This window comes from Leopardus geoffroyi, chromosome X (assembly GCF_018350155.1).
Source record: "Leopardus geoffroyi isolate Oge1 chromosome X, O.geoffroyi_Oge1_pat1.0, whole genome shotgun sequence".
Classification (NCBI taxonomy): Eukaryota; Metazoa; Chordata; class Mammalia; order Carnivora; family Felidae; genus Leopardus; species Leopardus geoffroyi.
The window spans coordinates 43,422,783-43,447,362 of NC_059343.1; the positions used below are offsets into that span (position 1 = coordinate 43,422,783).

General features: G+C 38.5%; 1 protein-coding gene across 5 annotated transcripts in view; it reads left to right on the forward strand.

Annotated features, from left to right (window-relative positions):
• CLCN5 (chloride voltage-gated channel 5) overlaps positions 1 to 24,580 on the forward strand; it is a 183,510-nt gene that overhangs the window by 125,544 nt on the left and 33,386 nt on the right. For 4 of the 5 annotated variants that reach the window (XM_045472182.1, XM_045472188.1, XM_045472183.1 and 1 more), the window contains one exon: positions 11,808 to 11,954. In XM_045472182.1, coding sequence (XP_045328138.1) covers positions 11,808 to 11,954 — 147 coding nt within the window. Of the gene's footprint in view, positions 1 to 11,807; positions 11,955 to 18,472; positions 19,845 to 24,580 lie in introns of those variants that run through there. The other variant, XM_045472185.1, reaches the window with a different exon arrangement.

The following is a 24,580-nucleotide window of genomic DNA, read 5'->3' on the forward strand; positions in this document are numbered from 1 at the left end:
GATGGTCAACAGGTGGATGAAAAGATGCTCAGCATCATTAATCATTAGGGAATGCAAATCAAAGTCACAATGAGATATGACTTCACACCTGTCAGAAGGTTTATTATTAAAAAGACTAAAAATAAGTGTTGGTGAGGATGTGGAGAAAAGGGAATCCATGTGCATTTGTTGGTGGGAATCTATATTGGGGCCATCAGTATGGAAAACAGTATGGATGTTCCTCAAAAATTAAAAATAGGGCTACCATATGATCCAGTAGTTCCACTACTGGGTATTTACCCAAAGAAAACAAACACATTGGTTTCAAAAGATATATGCGCCCCTCATGTTTATTACAGCATTATTTAGCTAAGATGTGGAAACAATCCAAGTGTTCATAAATGGATGGATTGACAAAGAATGAAACACACACACACGCACACACACGATGGACTATTACTCAACCAACAAAAAGAATGAAATCTTGCTATTTGCAATAATATGGATGGACCTTGAGGGCATTATGCTAAGTAAAATAAGTCAGAAAAAGATAAATGCCATATGATCTCTCTTATATGTGCACTCCAAAAAGAAAAAAAAAACTGAGCTTCTAGATACATGTGGTTTATAGATTGGTAGTTTCCAGAAATGAGGGGGTGGGAGTGGCAGACATGGGTAAAATGTTTGTGTTTTTGTTTTTAGTTTAAATAAATTGAATTTTAAAAAAGATAATGCACACACTAGTATCCTTGCCTACTTATTCTTTTAGATGAATTTCACTATCAATCTTTTAAGTTGTATGAAAGATGCCACGGGGACTTTAGATTAATATATAGATGTAGTACAATTCAAATTAGTATCTGTTTCATTTTTACTATATTTAGACTTCCCATCCAAGAGCATGGTAAATCTTTTGATTTATATCTTCTTTTTTTCCTACTATTTGACTTTTTTAATTTTTTAAATGTTTGTTTATTTTGGGAATAGAGAGAGAGAGCGAGCAGGGGAGGGTCAGAGAGAGAGGGAGACAGGATTTGGAGTGGGCTCTGCACTAACAGCAGGACCCTGATGTGGGGCTTGAACTCAGGAACCATGAGATCATGATCTGAACCAAAGTTCAACATTTAACTGACTGAGCCACCCAGGTACCCTTATAAATTTTGAAGTAATATTTTATTTTGAGTTCATGTCTCTATCATAAATAATTGTATTTTTTACTTCTATGGTAGTACCTAGCAAAGTAGTTGTTTCTTGTGTATTGACCGTATGATTTCTGAATTCATGCATTATCTTTAGTTATTTTAATTAATATTCTTAGTGTTGTATAGCTATATCTTATGCAGTCCAAACATCAGAATTTTGTCTTTCTTCCTTGCCTGTATATATTCTTCACTTTTTTTCATCTTAAAGTATTTCTTGTACTGTATTAAATATAATTGGCAACAGGAGGCATCGTTGCTTTCCTGTATTAAAGAGAATGCTATTTTGCAGCTTGGTTTTAATTTAGATATTCTATATCATGTCAAGAAAGAAATCCTCTACTTGGAATGTTAAAAAATTTTTAATCCAGAATAATTGTCAATTTAAGAAATCCATTCTTGACATCTGTTAAAATAATTATGGCTTTTAAAGTTTTATCTGTTGATCTGATAAAGTATGTTCATAGTTTCCCTCATGATACCAGTCTTACAGTCTCAGAAAAAAACTCCTTATTTATAGCAGACAGGTCTTTCAATATGATGCTATATTCAGTTGGTTAACATTTATTTAGGAATTTTACTCGTTTATTCCAAAGTGAAAGTGATCTATGAATTTTGAGCATTGTCTTTGTCAGGTGTGACAGACCCTTGTCCTTGAACCGCATGACACTTCTCTAAGCATCTCATTAATTTCTCTCTTGAAATCTTTTTTATAATAAAATGTTCTCACATTTGAAGAATCTCTGAGATAAAACCAAAGAAAAGCTGATCTACTAAAAGAAGATAGCACATTATTTTAATTTTAGTTTCTCTGAATTTTTAAAGCCCCCTTGTTTCTTTTCTTTAATTATCTACTAATGTCTTTTTTCTGTTCATCTGTTTGGATCCAGTTTTAATGGTTTGAAATATCTCTTTATCAAGGCTATTACTTCTTTGGGAAAAAACATATAGAAAATATTGGTTTGTCACTTGCTTTACTGTCACAGCAGCCACATGGTCTCTTCTGACTGGCTTGTCCTCTTCCTCTGACCAGTCTCACCCAAATATGGTTTCTCCATTCTGTGTTCTTTCTCTGGTTCAACAGTTCTCAAAGAGTGGCCTGGGGGCTCCTGAGACTTTTGAGGGGTCTGAAAAGTCAAAAATTATTTTCGTATGAAGACATGTTTTGTCTTTTTCACTTTCATTTATTCATGAATAAACAGTGGAGTTTTTTAGAGGCTGTGTGACAGGTGATGTCATCGCTCCTGTTGCTAATGGAAGATGTGAACCAGGATCCAGCTATCTTCCATTAAAACAGACATTGAAAGATTTTCAAAGTGCCTCTCATTAATTTTATTTTGGAAAACGTACAATTTATTCTTTCCAAAAAATGTTAATATATAGTGATTTTAGGATTGTATTTAAATGCATTAAAAAGTATTTTTTTTAACATTCCTGGGTTTTAATTTTTAATACAGGCAATAGCTATGGATAGAACCCATATAAATAAAAGCTCTTTAAGCTCCTCAATAATTCTGAGGACTACAGGGATCCTGAGACCAAAATGTTTGAGAACTGCTGCTGTGGTACTGCCTACTTTGTATCCTGTCTTTTCTCATAACCCGTACTTATCTGCGAGGAGGACTCCCAGATGAAGACTATGTTGTGAGACGCAGCACTATTATTTCCTCCTGGGATTTTTTTTTTTACCCACAATTTTGACAGACAAGGTGCCTTGGCTTAAGGATTGGCCCAATCCTCTGAAATAAGCACCTGCTAGCATCTTCGAGGTTTGCAAATCACTTCTGCTTCTTAAAATAAAGTAACTAAAACTGGAATTGGACTATAAACTAGATTATTTACTGAGTTCTCTCTTTGTGTCAGGCGCTTGGGAACAAAGATTTAAGTTACCCTGTCCTCAGGTAGCTCAAAGTATAATGGGTAGCCAAAAGCTGATTTTATATGTGTGCCAGTTCTTATCACCTTTAGTGTTATACTTAGGATTGTCTTAATATTTTTTAAAAAATTTTTAGGGGCGCCTGGGTGGCGCAGTCGGTTAAGCGTCCGACTTCAGCCAGGTCACGATCTCGCGGTCTGTGAGTTCGAGCCCCGCGTCCAGCTCTGGGCTGATGGCTCGGAGCCTGGAGCCTATTTCTGATTCTGTGTCTCCCTCTCTCTCTGCCCCTCCCCCGTTCATGCTCTGTCTCTCTCTGTCCCAAAAATAAATAAACGTTGAAAAAAAAAATTAAAAAAAAATTTTTTTAACATTTATTTCTGAGAGAGAGAGACAGAGCATGCACGGGGGAGGGACAGAGAGAGACAGAGACAGAGACAGAAACAGAGACAGAGACAGAGACAGAATCTGAAGCAGGCTCCAGGCTCTGAGCTGTCAGCACAGAGCCCAATGCGAGGCTCCAACTCATGAACCGTGACATCATGACCTGAGCCGAAGTCAGATGCTTAACTGACTGAGCCACCCAGGTGCCCCTAGGATTGTGTTAATGTTTTATTTTTAATAACATGATAATACTTGTAGCTTGGTAGATTCTATAATGCCTCTCAAGTTTTTCTTCCTCTTGCATTTTTTCTTTTCCACTTTGGCAGCATCTGGCATATATTACACAACATGCCATGTGCAGGTCAACAGATATTTTTGTGGAGTAAAAATAAGAAATAAGAAAGTTTATTGCTTCTTTGTGCTTGTTAGCTTTGGAATGTGTGATATACTTTTATATATTCGTTGAAGGGCCATATGTATCAGCCCACCCATTGGTTTACACATTTGTTTTTTCCAAGTGGGCTAATTGAGATGGAAATATTAATTTATATAAACCAACATATGTCACTGTCACTAGTAAAACAAGATGTCAGTATGGTATACCGTAAACTAGTACCATCCCCTGCCACACACACCTGGCTCTTTCAGTACAGCCTTCAGAAATATGTACCCCTCCTCCTTCCCAAATCCCCTACATTTAAACAGGAAGTAGCGAACTACCTTCCTAGCCCTTTACCCGTCTGTCTTCCAGCCCACTGCTGCTGTATGTACCTCTTAAAATCATGTTTTTATCATGTTGCTCCTCAAAAACCATAGTGACCCCATTGACTTACCAGGTCCTTCATGATGTATCTCCATCCATTTGCTCACAAACAGCTACCCTGTCTTCTAGGCAAGCACAAATGCCAGCCTCATTCTCATCTCAAGCCTTTGATCATTTTTTTTTCCTGGGCCTGGAATACCCTCTCTCCTCCATGAAGCCTTCTCTGGCTTTCAGTCTCCCCTCCCTTTTCTGAATGCCCATTGTACTTTCATTCTAGCAGTTTAGCACTTAGCTATGGTGCAAATTGCATTATGTGAAAGTTTTCTCCCCAACTATATCATAAATTCCTTGAGAGTATTGAAAAGGTAACTAATGTTTTTTTTTGTATCCCTAGTTCCCTACCATCACAGTGCAAGGCATAGATTTATTGAGGACCAGCCATATAAATATGTTGGTTGGCCATTAACTCTTCCTCCCCAACTGGAATCCTCCTTAGTAAGGATTTATTGAACACCTACTCTGGAACAACACTAGAGTTGCTGGGACAACAGAAATGAGAAGGGCTTGGTGTAGTCACAAGACTTAAGTGGTAGAGATTATGTAATTAACATAGATACCTCAACAAAGGAGGTGTTGAGGGAAAAGCCTATTTGAGCTGGTCTAGATGGATTGAATGGGATTTAATCAGGCTGAAAAGAGGATGGAGGACTGGATGGGATTCCAGATAGAGTATCTGGCTTAAGCAAACGCATGGGGTGTAAAAGTGGCTTATATGGAGTATAATAAATTTGTGGCAGAGGATATGTCTATCTGGGTAGATGGGATCTAAATTTGATAGGGCTCAGAATGCCTTGCAGAGAAATTTAAACTTGACCCTATAGACACATGTACCCCAATGTTTATAGCAGTGCTTTCAACAATAGCCAAATTATGGAAAGAGCCTAAATGCCTGTCAACTGATGAATGGATAAACACAATGGACATGTTTATATACACAATGGAATACCACTTGGCAATGAGAAAGAATGAAATCCTGCCATTTGCAGCAACGTGGATGGAACTAGAAGGTATTATGCTGAGTGAAATAAGTCAGTCAGAGAAGGGCAGATATCATATGTTTTCACTCATATGTGGATCTTGAGAAACTTAACCGAAGACCATGGGGGAAGGGAAAAGGAAAAAATAGTTACAAACAGACAGGGAGGGAGGCAAACCACAAGACTCTTAAATACAGATAACAAACTGAGGGTGGGTGGGGGGTGGGGAAGAGGGAAAATGAGTAATGGGCATTGAGGAGGGCACTTGTTGGGATGAGCACTGGGTGTTGTATGGAAACCAATTTTTTTTTTTTTATATTTAGTCATACCTAGTTAGGTATATATTTTTATTTTTTTTTCAATATATGAAATTTATTGTCAAATTGGTTTCCATACAACACCCAGTGCTCATCCCAAAAGGTGCCCTCCTCAATACCCATCAGCCACCCTCCCCTCCCTCCCACCCCCCATCAACCCTCAGTTCTCAGTTTTTAAGAGTCTCTTATGCTTTGGCAACTTAACATAAACCCATGGGGGAGGGGAAGGAAAAAAAAAGGAAAAAAAGAGTTTAGAGTGGGAGAGAGCCAAAGCATAAGAGACTCTTATGTAAACCAATTTGACAATAAATTATATTAAAAAATAAACTTGACCCTATAGGCATTGGGGAACCAGCTTTATGATTTTAAGCAAGAAAGTGGCAGAACGCACTAAAAGTGCCTTTAAGCTGAAAGTGTGAAGCTGTGTAACACAAATATCAACCAAACATTTCTCCTTAATTGCCCTCCTCCCCAACCCTCCATTATATGACAAGCCCTATATGCAATCTACTAGTTGGGATAATATATAAAATCCCCTTACTTTGTTCCTGCCCTACCCTAAATTCTGGCTGATCTCAGGTTTGTGGCCATCTAGAGGTTTGATTTATTCCAGACGTGCTATTTTCTGGACTGACATGTCATAGTGAAGTCACAAACTTGTGGAAAGACCACTGGGCTTGGAGTTTAACTGCATGTGGGTTTGAATCTCAACTGTAAGGAATTTATTTCCTCATTATTCTGCTGCTTTAACTTTTTTTTTCTCTTGAACTTTTTTTAAAGTTTATTTGAGAGAGGGAGAGAGGAAGGGAGAGAGAGAGAGCGAGAGCAAGAGAGAATCCCAAGCAGGCTCCACACTGTCAGCCCAGAGCCCAACAGGGGGCTTGAACCCACAAACCATGATATCATGACCTGAGCTGAAATCAAGAGTCGGATGCTTAAACAAGTGAGCCACCTAGGCGCCCCTCTCTTGAAGTTTTTTTTTTTTAATGCTTACTCATTTTTTGAGATAGAAAGAGTGTGAGTAGGGGAGGGGCAGAGAGAAAGGGAGAGACATAGAATTGGAAGCAGGCTCCAGGCTCTGAACTGTCAGCACAGAGCCAGACGCAGGGTTGGAACCCACGAACTGTGAGATCATGACCTGAGCTGAAGTTGGACACTTGGCCGAATGAGCCACCCAGGCGCCCCTTGAAGTTTTTTATATCTGCAAAATAAAACCAATGGCTCTACCAGAATGGATTATCCATAGGCAAGTATCACTTTTGAGTTTTAGTAACTGTGCTTATTTCCTTGGTTGAACTCCTATTTTTAGCATCTGTTTTGCTTGACTTGCTACTTCTAATTTTCTTTTGTTGACCCTTTATTCCTATGTACTTATTAAGGAAGCACTTTATAACCCAAACAGTGAAGCAGATAGCTGCTCCAGGAAATGTTTAGAATGAGGCAGCTCAATTTAGCTGGATTCTTCTGTGTCAGTGGGTTACAGGAAGGAGTTTGTAAGGTCCCTATGGGTAAACTGAAAAGTTTTCCAGCTTCTCCTTTGTGAGTCTTCATCCTGTAGTGTCATCATTTTGTTTTAATGAATTCCCAGAACAATAGGTACACCCATCTGAAAATATGACTACAGGACATATTCCAAATCCAGACATAAATTATTTTTGGACTCCCTATACTTTTTCTTCCTATGATTTTTGTGGCTAATGTAGAGTTGCTGGCACTATGTATTTTACCTCATTTCCTGAATGAAACATGTAAGCAGTGGAGAGAGAGGGAAAGGATTCTGCATCATTTTGTAACTTTTCTTGATTTTTTTCAGTGCTAGTCACTGTATGGACTTCATGGGAATTTAATAAATTTAAACAGAAAGAAAACCTCTTGAGTTGTGCTACCATATTGGCCTGAGTTCTTCTCATAAGCTAAAATGATGCTTGTTTTTAGCTAAGATTTCTAGAAATCGGAATACCTACTCTTGAGATAAAGTGCTTTTGGTGGGTTTGTTGAATGTAGTAAATCCAGAGCTAGACAAATATTAACTACAAATATGGACTCTGATGCCAACTTGCATTTAAGAAGGAAAGTTGAGGTGGAGGGTGAGGGCAGGGAACATGTCTTGTGTGGATTTTGTGATTTGCATTTAAGTTGATGTTGTTTCTGCTGTATTTTTAATTTTCATCCTGTTGAGTGTGAAGTAGCAACAGAAGTGTCAGGGTAGAGTTCTTGGGAATTCAGGACTAGAGCTTGAGGTAGAGATAAGAGCTAGAGATAGTAGGCTTTTTTAAAGAATCAAATAAAATAAATCAGATTAAGGTGGAGAAGGATCTGTGATCTCAGCCAGATACAGAGCAAAGTAGAGGGGCTCTTTTTCTTCTTAAATAAAAAGTAAAACACTTATTCCTGGATGACACGAGGGAAGACCGAAGTTCAGGATTTCCTCTGTGTTGTCAGTAGTAGGAAAAAAACTGCTAAGGATCCTGTGGTGGGTCAGTTTCCCTAGAAGCAGAAACTGAGACAAGGCATTCTGTGTAAGCATGTTGTTGTGGGAATGCTCAAAGAAGGGGAATGAAGGAAACAGGTAGAGCAGGGGAAGGGGAAAGAGTCCAGTGAGGATGAAGGATTGGCGAGCAGCAGTGAAGGAGCTCAGCTAAGGCCATAGAACATGGATTCTTACTACCCTAGTACCTATTTGATCCACATAACAAAGTTAGAGTTTGTGTAGCTAAGGAAATGGTTTCATGATCAGTCATTTTGTACATTATTAGTACCTTTGCATAAATGACCCTACCTTCTCTACTTGACCATTTGTCACCACACAAGCATGGCAATGTGTGGAGAACTTACTGTTCCTGTATGTACAGACTTCAAGCTGTTTGTGCATATTAAGGGAGGAGACTGGGAATGCATTTGTTTTCTTTATATTTGTTCTTATCCATAAGTGATGGCAAGTTTCCCTTGGGATATCTGTTCTCTTGGTTTCAACCAACACCTTGATGTTGATAACTCTCAAATCTTTGTCTCTCAATCTTCATCTCATCTGACCCATTTCGCATCATATTTGTGTCTGTCCCATGATGATTTGTACACAATAGGTGGCTCATAAATGTCACTCACACTTCAGTCAAGCTGGTCTCTATCACACATGAGGTATTAGGAAGTTGAACACATGATTTAGAGCTTAACTTTTTAAAAAATATTAACTGGGAAAATAGCCTCTCTGAGTTTGTTTCCTCGGGTGCACTAGGAGTGATAATGCCACAGCATAGGAACATTGGAAAAGTTAAGTGAAAGAATTCAGTTTAAGCACATAGCCCAGTGCCTAAAAATTGATAAGTACCTGGTAAATGTTGGTTCTTTATCCTTTTCGCTCAATGTTTAAAATATTTAATTTATCTGTTCCAATTTTCCAGCCCTATTGCTTAATTTATCCCATCTGATTTTTCCACATTCATTACACATAATTCAGATAACCTAAAGTAAGAAGTTTCTTAAGAGAATTGGAATACCTCAAAAGGAATATTGTTTGCCAAATCCAAAAGAACTATGCTGACTATGATTTTGGATCAAGATCTCATCAAAAAAATGGGAGGAGGGGGCAGGGCTAGGTGAAGTAAAGTTGACTCTAATGTTTTTTAAAATCAACATACTAAAATTTTTTGAGTAAAATTTATAATCTGAAGATTCACATTTAGGGTGTAGGAAATGTTTAATCTTTAATAGTACATTTTTCAGCAGAGAACAACATTAAATGGCATAACATGCCTCTTCATTTCTGAGCATCTGCATTGTGTTTTGAGCTCTGGGAGAATCAGAGCCATAAGATAATGTTTCTCTACTCCTAAAGGGACAGAACATTTCTCAGTAGTGATGTGTAGTTTTTATTTCCATTGATTACTTGTGAACTCCCATGAGTTTTGTACACCTATCCTCATTTGGTCTGCTCTTTTGCATGGTTCTCAAAAAACTGCTATCGGCAGTTATAGCAGATATCAACTGCTATCAACTACATGGTAAGGGTAGAGGAACATTACATCTGAAGGGTAATTGAATATACTAAATGGTTTGCATGTCTATATTGTCCAAGTAAGAACATGAAAGAAAACATAAGAATAAGTGGTAACCCTGATTAGACATTTTTCCAAAGAAGACCTACAGATGGCCTACAGACATATGAAAAGATGCTCAACATCACTGATCATCAGGGAAATGCAAATCAAAACCACAATGAGATATTATATCACATCACTCAGAATGTCTAGTATCAAAAAGACAAGAAATAATAAGTGTGGAGAGGATGTGGAGAAAAGGGAACTCTAGTGCACTATTGGTGGGAATGTAAATTGGTGCAGTCACTGTGGAAAACAGTATGGGGGTTCCTTAATTAAAAATAGGAATAATATATAATCCAGTAATTCCACTATTGGGTATTTACTTAAAGAAAATGAAAACACTAATTTGAAAAAGATATATGTACCCCTATGTTTATTTCAGTATTATTTACAGTAGCTAAGATATGGAAGCAACCCAAATGTCCATTGACAGATGAATGGATAAAGAAGATGTGGTATATATACATAATGGAATATTATTCAGCCATAACAAATAATGAGCTCTTGCCATTTCAACATGGATGGACCTAGAGGATATTCTGCTAAGTGAAATAAGACAGAGAAAGACAAATACCATATTATTTGTCTTATGTGTGGAATCTAAAAAACAAAAACAGACTCAAATAAAAAAACAGATGGTTGCCAGAAGGGACGAGGGTTGGGCAAGATAGGTGAAGGGGATTAAGAGGTACAAACTTCCAGTTATACAGTAAATAAGTCACAGAGATAGAAAGTACGGCATAGGTAATAGTGTCAATAATATTGTAATAATGTTGTATGGTGATAGTGACTACACTCATTTGGTGAGCACTGAATGATGTATAGAATTGTTGAATCACTGTGTTGTACACCTGAAACTAATATAACATTGTATGTCAACTATATTCAACAATAAAAAAAAATAGAATAAGAAGTAACTCAATGGGAATGCAAGCTGGTGCAGCCATTCTGGAAAACAATATGGAGGCTCCTCAAAAAACTAAAAATAGAACTACCCTACGACCCAGCAATTTCACTACTAGGCATTTATCCATGGGATACAGGGGTGCTGTTTCGAAGGGACACATGCTCCACCATGTTAATAGCAGCACTATCAACAATAGCCAAAGTATGGAAAGAGCCCAAATGTCCATCGATGGATGAATGGATAAAGAAGATGTGGTGTGTGTGTATATATATATATACATACACACACACACACACACACACACAATGGAGTATTACTTGGCAATCAAAAAGAATGAAATCTTGCCATTTGCAATTACTTGGATGGAACTGGAGGGTATTATGCTAAGCGAAATTAGTCCATCAGAGAAAGACAAATATCATAAGACTTCACTCATATGAGGACTTTAAGAGACAACACAGATGAATGTAAGGGAACGGAAACAATATAAAAACAGGGAGGGGGACAAAACATAAGATACTCGTAAATATGGAGAACAAACAGGGTTACTGGAAGGGTTGAGGGATAGGCTAAATGGGTGAGGGGGACATAACATAAGATCGTAAATATGGAGAACAAACAGGGTTACTGGAAGGGTTGAGGGATAGGCTAAATGGGTAAGGGGCACTAAGGAATCTACTCCTGAAATCATTGTTGCACTATATGCTAACTAATTTGGATGTAAATTTTTTTTAAAAAAATTAAAATAAAAGAAATAAAAAGAAGTAACACAAAAGGTGGAAACTAACTAAATGTCCATCAACTGAATAATGGATAAACAAAATATGGTATATCCATACGATGGTATTATTCAGTCTGAAAATGAAATAAAGTACTGATACATGCCAGAACATGGATGAGCCTTCAAAACATTATAAGTGAAAGAAGCCAGACACAAAAAGCCACAATTTATATATGATTATATGAAATACCTGGAATTGGCAGATCATTGAGACAGAAAGAGAATAGCAATTGTAAGGGGTTGGGGGTTAGGAGGGAGTTATGTTTACTGGGTACAGAGTTTCTGTTTGTGATGATGAAAAATTTCTGGAAATAGAGTGATAATTGCAAAACATTGTAAATGAAGCTACTGAATTGTCTAGTTTCAAATGGTTGAAATGATAAATTTTATGTGTAGTTGCCACAATGAAAAAAAAAGATAAGCTTGAAGGTCATTGTAATGAGCCTCTTGTTTTTCTTTCTGCACAGGGGCCATGGATAACAGAGGCTTTCAGCAGGGGAGTTTCAATAGCTTCCGGAGCAGCTCCAGTGATGAAGACTTGATGGACATACCAGGGACAGCTATGGATTTTTCCATGAGAGATGATGTTCCTCCCTTAGATGGGGAAATAGAAGGTATCATTACTGTTGATGACAGTTTTTCTTTTTAAAAATTATTTTTAATGTACATACAGTAAAATTTATTTTCTGGTACAATCTTAAGAGTTTTAACACATGCATAGATTTTTGTAACCACCACCACTGACAGGATACAGAACAGTTCAGCACCCTCAAAGAATTCCCTCCTGCCCCTTTGCAGCCAGACTTCTTCCACCCCCAATCCCTGGTAACCACTGATCTTTCTCTGTTCCTGTATTTTTTTTTTTCTTTTCTAGAATGTCATGCATGGAGTCACATAGTATGTCACCTTTGAGACTGACTTCGCTACTCAGCTTAAGGCCTTGGAGATTAATTCAAGTTGTTCATTCCTTTTTTCTTGCTCTGTAGTGTAGCCTGAAGTGAGATCACTGGGTCATGTGGTAAATGTATGTTGAACTTTATAAGAAACTGCCAAACCATTTTCCAGAGTAGCTGTAACCGTTTTATATCTGAACTAGCTGTGTAATGAGAGTTCCACTTGTTCCCCATCTTCAACAGCTCTTGGTATTTCCAGTAATTTTTATTTTAGCCATTCTAATAGGTGTTATCCCATCATGGTTTTATTTTAATTTCCCTAATGACTTCTGATATGGAACATCCTTTCATGCGCTTATTTGCTAACCTCATATCCTGTTTGATGAAGTGTCTGTTCAAATCTGTTCCCTCTTTGGGACACCTGGGTGGCTCAGTTGGATGACCCACTGACTTCAGCTCAGGTCATGATCTCACAGTTCATACGTTCGAGCCCCACGTTGGGCTCTGTGCTGGCAGCTCAGAGCCTGGAGCGTGCTTCCGATCTTGTGTCTTCCTCTCTCTCTGCCCCTCCCCCTGCTTGCAGTCTGCTCTCTCTTTGTCTCAAAAATAAATAAACATTAAAAAAATTTTTTTTTAAATCTGTTCCCTCTTTCATAATTGGGTTTTTATTATCGGGCATGCATTCATATAATAAGAATTCCCTTCATCTATTATTTGGTTAGCCAGTACCATCATTCTTTTTGATAACTCCATATAATTTCATGATAGAGCTGCCAGAATTTACTTAACCAAGTTTCTATTGATGCACATTTCCGTTGTTTTCAATCTTTTGCTATTACAAACAATACTGCAGTGTGTGTGTGTTTATTCTTTAAGTATATTAGAGCATTTCTGTAGCATGAGTGTGTGAGTGCTATTTGACCACAGCCTTGCTGGTGCTGAATAGTCAAATTCTTTTTTCACCTTTACAATAGGATAGGCAAAATAAATAAAGAAAGAAATATTCATTATTGTTTTAATTTTTACTTTTTTAAATTAGTGAAGTTGAACATATTTTTGTATGTTTACTAACCCCTTAAATTTCTTTTTCTGGAAGTTTCCTGTTTATATGATGTTCCTATTTTTCTGATAGGCTGATTATCTTTTCTTAAGTTTTTCTAGGAGCCCTTCATATATTATTATTATGTTTCATCTAATGTAGGTTGAGTGTATCTTTTTCCATTTCTGATTTTGTTTAAATTTTTTTTAAATCTACAAATATTAAAATTTTACATAGCCAGATATATCACCCTTTTCTTTTGTGACTTCTGAGTTTCTTGTTGTAATTATAAAGGACTTTAATTAATAAATATAATATAATAAATCTATATAATTCCTTAAAACTACTGTCTGATTCTTTAACTGATTGGGATTGCCATTCTCAGCGTAAAGTCAGAGGACAAGAAACTACTGTCAGAATTTATTATTTAGCAAATTTGTATAAGAGGCATATGACATTACAGAAACTTTGCTAGGTTCTGGGAATTAGCAAAGATTTAAGGCACCATCCCTGCCTTCATAAAGTTGATTCTAGCTGACTAAGCAAACATTAAGTACTTATGATAATACCTACCTCTTAGAGTTCTTTTCAGGATTAAATGAAATAGTAACATAAAGTGCTTATAATAGTACCTGGCATGGAGCTAATGCTCAATAAAATGTTAGCTGTCATTATTATTATTGTTATTTTATTTCTGTTATAAGCCTATATTATAAGTGTTATAACTCTTATAAGAACTTAGCAGAAGCATCCTGTATGTTTGTGTGTGTCTAGGATTGGAAAAGTTTTCACAGAAAAGGTGTGTTTGAGAAGGGCCTTGAAATATAAGTTATTTGGTAGGAAGAAGAGCATTCCAGACAGGAAGCAAGCTTTTATAGAGATATCAGCAGACACATGATACAGAGGTATAAATAAGCAAAATATAAGCCCAAATAAATAAAGTGGGGCCTTGAATGTCATGCTAGGAAGTTTGAATTAACCTTATTGTCACTGTGAGGACAAACTCCTCCACCCATTCATTCAACAAATACTTTTTGAATACCTGCTATGAAGCAGGCACTTTTATAGGCAGTGGAGATACAGTGGTGGGATTAACATAGATAAGATCCACATTGATCTGAAATTTAGATCTAGTCAGGTAAGTGAGTAAGGGAATAGACTACTTAGTTAAGTATCCATTATAATTAGTATGAGGATGGAAAGAAAGTGAAGGACAATAGATGGTAACTGAGGAATACTACTTTAGAAAGGTTAAGAAGTTAGAAAGGTCAGGGAAGGCCTTTCCAAGGAGGTGACCAATTTGGGAAGAACATACCAGTAAGAAATTGTGTAGTAAAGGTGCCTCAAGACAGTAACAGTAGAAGAGAGCCCCTGAATTTATTTTATTTTATTAAAAAATTTTTTTTAACATTTATTTTTTGAGAGACAGAGTGTGAGCGAGGGAGAGGTAGAGAGAGAGGAAGTCACAGATTCTGAAACAGGCTCCAGGCACTAAGTCCCATGCGGGGCTTGAACTCACAAACCATGAGATCATGACCTGAACCGAAGTCTGTCACTCAACCGACTGAGCGACCCAGGCGCCCCATAGACAGCCCCTGAATTTAAATTTCATAAAAGAAAGGTACTCATGGTTTGATATTTAATGGTTTTTCATATTTGCCTATTTCTGTGAAAGGGACTTGTATTTGTATATCACTTCCACTTATATGTAGTTAAAACCCTCGTGAGTCAGTTATGACAACTACTAGCCCAAGTGAAGTGGTCAGTCCATAAACTGAAGCTGGCCACATCTTTTTTGGGGGGGGAGTGGGGGAAGATAAGTATTTTTCTCAATTCTCATTTTTTTATTATTACTTTTTAATATAATTTATTGTCAAATTGGAAGCTGGCCACTTCTAATAAGCCTTCCGGCTAATCCAGATTATTGCTTCTGATTGAAAATTATACCATATAGCATCCATATCACCAAAGTGCTTTTTGTGTTCACATTGCTCTCAATAAATGATGGAGGCAAGTGAGTGTCTATTATTCCTATTTAATAGACATGAAAGCTGAGGCGGGCAAGATTTTGACATTGCTTGTGACTATAGAATGTGTTTTTCCAGGAGTAGTCCTTCACCACTTTTCATTTGCCTGTACAGGAGAATTACTGCTTGTGATTTACAAGGTCTGACCATAAAGCGACAAAGGTGTTTTCTATGAGCCACACACAAAAATCAGTCCATTTACTGTCCTCTGTAGTGATATCATTTTCTTGCATAGCTTTTTAATCTTATTTTATTTAATGTTTTCACATGTGGTTTCTTAACATACACAACAACAACAGAAAAAAAGGTCATAAAGTCCTTGATGTCAGTGGTGAGACTGTGCATAAAATACTAACATTTTGTACCAGGCACAATAGCACGTACTAAAAAGATTAGTTAAAAGGAGCTTGAAAGGCAGTAGAAGTGGTTCTTGTTTTCCAGATGGCTAGAGGGATTGATTTATGAGGAATGAGTAAATAAATTATGCATGGCGTGGTTAAATGCATCTGAGGTAGTATTATAGCAGTCTGTAAATGAGAAGAAACATAAACATGGAGGTCTCAAAGAAGGGGAGAGGGAGGAAAAGAGGAAAAAGGGTTTAAGTAATAAGAAAAACTTCAGAGCTGTTCTCATAGTCCATCTGTTCTCACTTGCCTGCCTCTGCAGCCTGGATGTTATGGTCGGCAATTCATTCATTCAGCCATTCAATTATTCAGTATTTATGGAACACCCAGATAGGAATGCAGCGCTGTGCAGTTTTAGTAATGCTTATCAGTTCCCTTGTTTCCCTCACCCCCTTGTCTTTCTACCTCACATGCCTGGCTACTCCTCTCTGACTGAGTGAGGACACAGGTAAAGGCACAGACGCATGAGAGAGCCTTTTCTAATCATGAAACAGAGTCTTGCGCATCTGAGTTCTGAGGCTCCCGGGACAGAATGACTGACAGTTGGAGCAGGAGGGAGGATAGCAGGGGATAGGGCGGGAGATCTAGTTAGAAATCTGGGTGAGATCTAGACTGTCTGTGCTTCTGGACCTTTTCTTGTAACCAAGGAGTCATCAAATAATTTAAAAGCAGAGGAATGATATGATCAAAGTGGTGCTTTAGGGAATTTATGGCTGTGTGGAGGATGGATTCAGGGGAGGAGTGGGTTGGAGACTGGAAGACCAGTTAAACTGTTATTTTTTTAAAAAACATCTATGTAAAAGATCAAAAGGCCTGTATTAACACAACAGGAATGGAGAGGAAGGAATAACTTTTGGAGGAATTTCAAAAGGGGTCTTGGTAGGACCAATTAGATATGGGGAATAACCTAGAAGAGTCACAGATGACTTCAAAGCCCAGGTGGAGGGGCGCCTGGGTGGCGCAGTCGGTTAGGCGTCCGACTTCAGCTCAGGTCACGATCTCGCGGTCCGTGAGTTCGAGCCCCGCGTCAGGCTCTGGGCTGATGGCTCAGAGCCTGGAGCCTGCTTCCGATTCTGTGTCTCCCTCTCTCTCTGCCCCTCCCCCGTTCATGCTCTGTCTCTCTCTGTCTCAAAAATAAATAAACGTTAAAAAAAATTAAAAAAAAAAAAAAAAGCCCAGGTGGAGTATGAGAGCAGGCCGAGTCCCCCTCGTGTGGGGGAACATGCCCACACCACCCCTGCAAGCCTCGGCATAACCTCCCAATGTCCCAGGGAAGGAAAAATGTCATTTACGTTTTTTTAAAAAAAAAATTAATGTTTATTTTTAAGAGAGAGAGTGCATGCGAACGACTGTGAGCGGGGGAAGGGCAGAGAGAGAGGGAGACACGGAACCCAAAGCAGGATCCAAGCTATCAGCACAGAGCCTTACACGGGGCTTGAACCCATGCACGAACTGCAAGATCACGACCTGAGCTGTAGTCGGACATGTAACCAACTGAGTCACCCAGGCACCCTAGAAAAGTGTCTTTTAAAATGAAACACATGGCAGTGTGTGAAATCCACCAGGTAAGCTGTGAAACAGTTGCATTTGTTCTGCCCTGCTGCAAGGAAAGATTATAATATTCCTCCAGAAAGAAACGGAAAACATCTTGGGCTCTGGCTCATGGGCAAACTTGTCAGCACTTCAGTTGACTCAAGCAATTGTGTGGATGGCACAGGGAGAATAAGTAAAGAGAATTTGGGATCTATCACCCTCATAATGCTATAACTTGCCTAAACACTTAGCCTGGGAGAATAGCAATTGTCACTGCTGCTTTTTGAGCTGGAAAAAAAAAGTGGCCTGTATCCAAAGCTCCATGGGGCACATAAACCACACCAGTTTTATATGCTGAAGCCTCCAAATGAGGCTTATTATGATGTCCACAGGCTTTACAGGCTTCCTTTAGGGTACTTGATAGGAAAATACCTAGTCAGATTTTAGAACCTGTGTCGCTTTATCTCTCCCCATTTATTTACTGGTATTTGTGTCTTATCTAAAATACATACTTTATGCAGATACACAGTTTTTACCTAATGTCCCATCCAGGATACCACATTGCATTTAGTCTTTATGTCTCTTTGGTCTCCTCTTGGCTGTGATGGCTTCTTAGACTTCCTTTGTTTTTGATGACCTTGACAGCTGTTTTTTCAGTAGCCTTTAAATTTCATTGCATACCTGTGTCCTTTTTTCCCCAGTTTCAGTGAGAGATAATTGATAGACATCACTATGTAAGTTTAAGGCTTACAGCATCATGGTTTGATTTATGTATACTGTGAAATGATTACTACAATGGGTTTAGTTAAAATCCATCATCTCATATAGATACAATCAAAAGAAAACCACATCTCCTTGGGATGAGAACTCTTAGGATTTACTCTTAACAACTGTCCTATATATCATACAGCACTGTTAACTGTTAGCGGTAGTCCATCATGTTGTACATTATATCTTATTTATGTTATAACTGTAAGTTTATACCTTTTTGACCACCTTTCTCCAGCTCTCCATCCTCCTACCCACTGCCTCTGGTAATCACACCTCTGATCTCTTTTTCTATGAGTTCTTTCTTTTTTTTTCTTTTTACATTCCACATGTAAGTGAGATCACAAAGTATTTGTCTTTCTCTGTCTGGCTTATTTCACTTAGCATAATGCCCCCAGTGTCCATCCATGCTGTCACAAATGGCAACATTTCCTCATTTTTAAAGGCTAAGTAATACTCTATTGTGTATGTATATACCACAATTTCTTTATGCATTCATCATCGATGGGCACTTAGGCTGCTTCTATGTCTTGACTATTAGAAACAATGCTGCAGTGAACATGAGAATGCAGATATCTTTTCGAGTTAGCCATTTTGTATTCCCATCAGGAACGAATGAAGAGTTCCTGTTCCTCCAGATCCTTGTGAATGATTGTATTGTCAGCGTTTTAGATTTTAGCCATTCTAATAGGTGTGTAGTGGTATCTCATTGAATTTGCACTTCCCTGATGACATAGGATGTTAAGCATTTTTACATTTACTCTTTGCCGTCTGTGTATCTTTGGTGAGGCCTAGATGTTTCTATTTAGACCTTTCTTCTTTTCTAATATAGGTGCTTAATGCTGTGAATTTCTCTCTCAGCACTATTTTGGCTGCATCCTACAGATTTTTATATCTTATATTTTGATTTTCATTTACTTCAAAATAGTTTTTAATTTGTCTTGAGACTTCTTTGGCCCATGGGTTACTTAGAAGGGCGTTGTTTAATTTCCAGGTATTTGGGCAGTTTCCAGCTATTGCTCTGATTGGTTTCTAGTTTAATTTCATTGTGGATTTATGGAAAATGGCTAGGAGTTGGGCTGTTTAATTTGGGGCTGTTTAAAGTGTAACTGTTTGTGCCAGAGAGTTAAAATTTTGTAGTGTCCTTGTTTTGGTGTCACCTCCTGGTTCTGAGTTTTCTGTAAGTGCAGCTTATTGAGAGAGATTCTGTGGAGTGTAGTTCTCTCAGCTGCCATCTATTGCCATTATACTGGAGCCACTGGTCTGGTGGTAAGGTATGGGAGCAGGTCATTTTATAATTTTCTGTGAAATCTCAGTGTCTGCTGGGCCTGTATCTTGTGGCTGTGACCTTCACAAGGTTTAGTCCAGTGGTATAGTTTTTGTTTTCCCTGCCCCATACTTCTGTTCAGACCACAGCATTCACCATCCATTTCCTGGAAGCCCAGGCCCTTGTTGACTGTTCTTTTTTTTTTCTTTTGGGTGAGATGAGAAGGCTGGCCTGGTAGTGTCTGCTGGAGTGAAAGGAATGCCCTTCCCCCAGCAGGGATGAGGCTCAGGCAAAGTATTTCCCCCTGGAGCATAGTCCTTTGGTGTAGAGAAAGCTCTGGGGTATTTCACAATGATTACTCTTCCCCTCCCCTTGTCAGAGCCAGGAAGGGATATTTCTCTTATCTTCCCTGTGAGAACTTGGTTGGGTTCCCGGAGGTAGAGCCCACAGAAGGGTAAGCCTCAGAGGTTTCTCATGCTCACGCAAGTCTACACACTCAGCATTTCAGCCGTTCCTCAAAGTTGCCATTCAAGTGTCCCTGCCAGTTTATGTTCCCATTGGTTTCTACTTCAGGTAAGCAGATCTCTTTGTGTCTTTTTGGAGAAACCTGTCTCTTCAGACTTGGGTGTTTTGGTGGCAGTTTCCCCTACAACCTTAGTTCTCGGAAGGGGCCATGACTTTGCAGTTTGTCCATTTTTTTCTTGTTTTAAGGATGGGAGTGACAGATCCTAAGCTTTTTACTTGCCAGAGCTGAATCTGGAAGCTCCCCTCCCCCACCCTTTTTCTCAATTAGTGAAACCACTTTGGTCCCCTCTTGAAGGGAAAAAAATTTCAGAGACCCTTTGGCAGTACTATAATCCAGAGTGGATTATTTTTAACCTTACTTTGTTCTGATTTATAACATGGGGTAAAGGGTTGCTGTAACGTCTTAGGAGTGTTTTTGGGGTCTGTGGCTAGCAGGTACTCCACAGATACTGTGGCCATGTTGGTACAGCTATAGTTAGCCATATGCCAGAAGTGATGGGTCCCAGGTTGTAGTATACTTCACAGGTGAGCTGACTCTTTCTTTTCTAGGGATTGTAGTGCCATTTTATGATCCTGCCAGAAGAATGAAATCAAAATACCATTTGGAATTCCTCAAAGCTTAAGAAGTGTTCTCAAAAGTTATTCAGTACAATATATTAGTGACAAAAAAATCATTGCTAAAATGATAGAGTATCAGAGTTGGAAGGGACCTTAAAAATCATACTTGCTAATCTTCCCTTATTTTACAGACAACCTGAAACCTGAAACCCACAGAGATTAAGGCAATTGCCCAAGGTGATACAACTAGTGATTTGTGGAGTAGGGTTAGAATCTGTACCTTCTCACTGCTGGACAACAGGACTAATGGCAAAGACTTTCTTTGCATTGTCTTTCATTTAACAACTTTGTAAGCCATCTTCCTCGTGGTGTTTTCCTCCTGGTGTTCTCCAGAAACTGTCACCTGCTTTGTTTCTAAATACTCCAGTGATCTGCCTCTCAGAATGAAAGTTTGCCCTTTGCAATGTCCGGTCTCTACTCTTCTGGCTGTGTTCTCATTCTTTTTCTTTTTAGCCATCACTATGTAACACAGAGATACACCTCACTATTGAAGATTCCAACAACACACGTGTATATAAAATGTGAAAGGCTCCCCTATACTAAGCATTCCAGAGATAACCCCTCAAACTAATTCAATGTGACCCTGTCAATGCTTTTTCTATCCAGTTAATGCATAAGCACACAATTTGAAAAAATTCTACTTAATGATTCTGTGACTTTTTTCACATAATGTGTTTGAGAGACTTTGCTATTTCAGTACACATCAGTTTACTCCTTCCCGTGAGCTATTCCCCCCTTACCAGACTCCTTCACTGTTGCCAGGTTTTCACTACTACTAACAGTGCTGCAGTGAATAACACACATACATTAGTGTGTACAGGTACCAGTGTTTCTTTGAGAGCAGTTCCTAGATTTTATATATCTAACTCATTATTTCTGTCCATGACATCACATTATTTCCATGAGTCCAAGACGAATCTCCTAATTGGTATTTCTTCTTGAAGCTTTTGACCCTGCCAAAGAATAATTGCTAATCTCTTGTCCCCAACTTCCTTTTGGAGATTAATAGGTAGAAACCAATGCAGACTCAGTAGAGAAGAACTGGAGAACTGCTGCTTATGGAACAATAATTACAAGTTATTAAACAGGATTGTGCTACCCAGCGGGTTATGCATTTTAGGGCAGTGTCTCCCTACCCATTACATTCCCCAGTCCTTTTGTCAATCCCATAAATGTGTAAATTTGAAAAGGAAGGAGTGAAGAGCGAGTAATAGAGCTGAGGGATGTTTTCTTTATATGGACAACCCCCTCAGCAACTTTGTCAAATCCAGCCCCTCTATTTCCAGTTCTACATTAATTTTAGTGGCATTCTAGTCCAGTGAGAGTCTGCAGATACCAAGCCATAATCCACATGCTATTTTTCCTAATTTTTGTCATGTCTGGTAGTTAGCACCCTGGTTCCAGTGGTAAAGAAGGTGGGTTGCATTCAGAACTTCCAGATTAGAGCAGATGCTGGGAGTAGGAGGCATAAAAGGGACACCCCGAAGCAAATGTCTACAACCCAGTGGGGATAGAGCTGTATCCGTTAGGAAACGAGTCCAAAGGTGGTCTTAGAATCTAGATTCATGCTTGGCTCTTAAGTCTTTTTCCCTATCCCTTGCTGCCATGCCCCATCTTCCTGTATACTTCTCAGAATCCTCAAACTTAGTTTTGTAGATTTGCAGTTTTTGCAGTCCTATTACCTGCATCTCTCACTACCCCTCATACTGTCTAGCTTTCAGCAGAGTTGAGATAGAGAGGTTCCTCTTAGTTGTCCTTCCTACTTCTTAGACAACTTTAAGTTGTCTTTCTTTCTGCAAACAGAAACCAAAGCAGTCAGTCCTTAAATGAAATGTGTGCAAAACAACACAGGCACTGACGAGTGATATTGGATGTCTGATGCAGTGCTTGGCAGTATCCTGCAGCGTCCTGACGTTTCAGCTGCTGAATCAGGGGAACATTCAGGAGCTTCTGGGGATGGTTGGCAGGGGGAAGAGGCCTCAGGAAAAAGGAGTTATTTATCTATAGCTCTGGAAGCATTTCAGTATTTAACAACCAATATGGCTGTACAGATGTGTATCAATGGATAGTTTCCTTGAACATGTGTCCCAGAGACCAAACTAAGACAGTATTTTAAAGCATATCATGGTCCTGTGGTACTTCCCAGGGCTAAGATGGGAGAGCTGCCCCACCAACATTTGCTTTTCAGCTACTGGGTTTGAGTAAGTTTGAAAGCAAAATAGAAGCAAAATGGAGGCACAAGTTCATAGAAAGGCCCTAAAAATGTTGACTAATTATTGGGGTTTCAGCTGTAATGTAGTCTCAAACATAGAGATGAATGTAATGTGTAAGTGTTCATAACTCTCTGGGAGATCTAGAGTGGATGAACTAATACAAGAAAGGGTAGAGGGTGCAGGTATGGAAGTGAGAAAAGGCATACATTAGGCTCTTAGTACTTGCTGTTGAATGAAGGTAAATTTTAAAAAACCGCAGGATGAATATCTGCTGATGTATGCTAGGTAGAGTGTTGAAGTTCTTGTAGATGTCCTTTCAGCCTTGCAAACATACAACATATCCCTGTAAAAACTGAAATACATTTTTTAAAAAATTGGACTATTTTCGGGTCCTGTGATACGTACCAACAGCCTTGCCCCATTTCTTTGAGTGTTTCTTTCTTTAGGCCACTTTCTTTAGGCACAATAAGTGTGCCCTCCTGCAGCTGCGCTACTACTAAAGCAGTATTTCAGGGTCTGTGCATGAGGTTTCTCTCTATCCTCTTTCCCCTTGGTTTTTGTTAGTGTTTAACTCATTCACTTAATCAGTTACTGTTAAGCCCCCCAGGTAAATTTCTAATGGCATATTGGTTAGGGGTTGAAACAAACATTATTCTCAAATTGGAATTTCTTTTCTTGTTTTTTAAGGGGTTGCCTAGTTTTAAGCGTCATGTGAGTTTTAGAAAAAAAAAAAAAAAAAACAACCAACTGTACAGTAGTTTCCATAAAGGGAAATGAACTAAATGCATTCATTTATTATGCCTCCTCATCCAAGCAATGTGCTTCTAAAGACCCATTGTTAAGTTTTTAGACCTAAGTGTAACCTATGGGGAGAGGTGTTTAAACATTGACTTTTTTCTGACTGGTTTTCTGGGTATTTTCCCCAGACTCAAGCAGCGCAAATTACCCTTTGGGGGCTTTTAAAAAATTATTCAAATTGAGATCTAATTGTACTTTAATTTGAATCATTTTCCTATCAGAGTATTAAATTGTTTTATATGTAACTTAGAGCACATGATGCCTTCAAAACTTACTCAAGTTTTATCTTTATCTTTTTTTTTTTTTTTTTTTTTTTTTTTTTGGTATGGAGGCAAAACTCTAGACTTAAGTACCTCAATATGACATGTTGCATCCTTGTTCAATTTCACTCTTCCTTCCTTGGCAGAGAATTTACACACCAGAAGCTTAACTCTTAATACACTGGTTTTGAAAAGCCTTTTTGGGGACGCCTGGGTGGCTCAGTCGGTTAAGCGGCCGACTTCGGCTCAGGTCATGATCTCGCGGTCCGTGAGTTTGAGCCCCGCATCGGGCTCTGTGCTGACAGCTCAGAGCCTGGAGCCTGTTTCAGATTCTGTGTCTCCCTCTCTCTCTGACCCTCCCCTGTTCACAGTCTGTCTCTCCCTGTCTCAAAAATAAATAAATGTTAAAAAAATAAATAAATAAAAATTAAAAAAAAAGAAAGAGTGCAAACAATTTAATCCCTCTCATTGATGAAACCTAAAATAGCTTTAATATCATTGTTATTATTATATGCTAAAATATTTTATTTTCCCTATTATAAAAATTATGATGGATATTTAAAAAATCCTGGCCTATGTTTGTGCCAAATGCCCATTAAGTGGTCTTTCTATACTGAAAGTTTTAAAAACCAACGAATAGAACACTGTATGTTAACTACACTGTAATTAAAATAATAATAAAAAAAAAACAGGGGCACCTGGGTGGCTCAGTCGGTTGAGCATCCGACTTCAGCTCAGGTCATGATCTCCCAGTTGTGGGTTCGAGCTCCATGTCGGCCTCTGTGCTGACAGCTCAGGGCCTGGAGCCTGCTTCAGATTCGGTGTCTCCCTCCCTTTCTGCCCCTCTGTGGCTCGTGCTCCATCTCTCTCTCTCTCTTTCATAAATAGATAAATA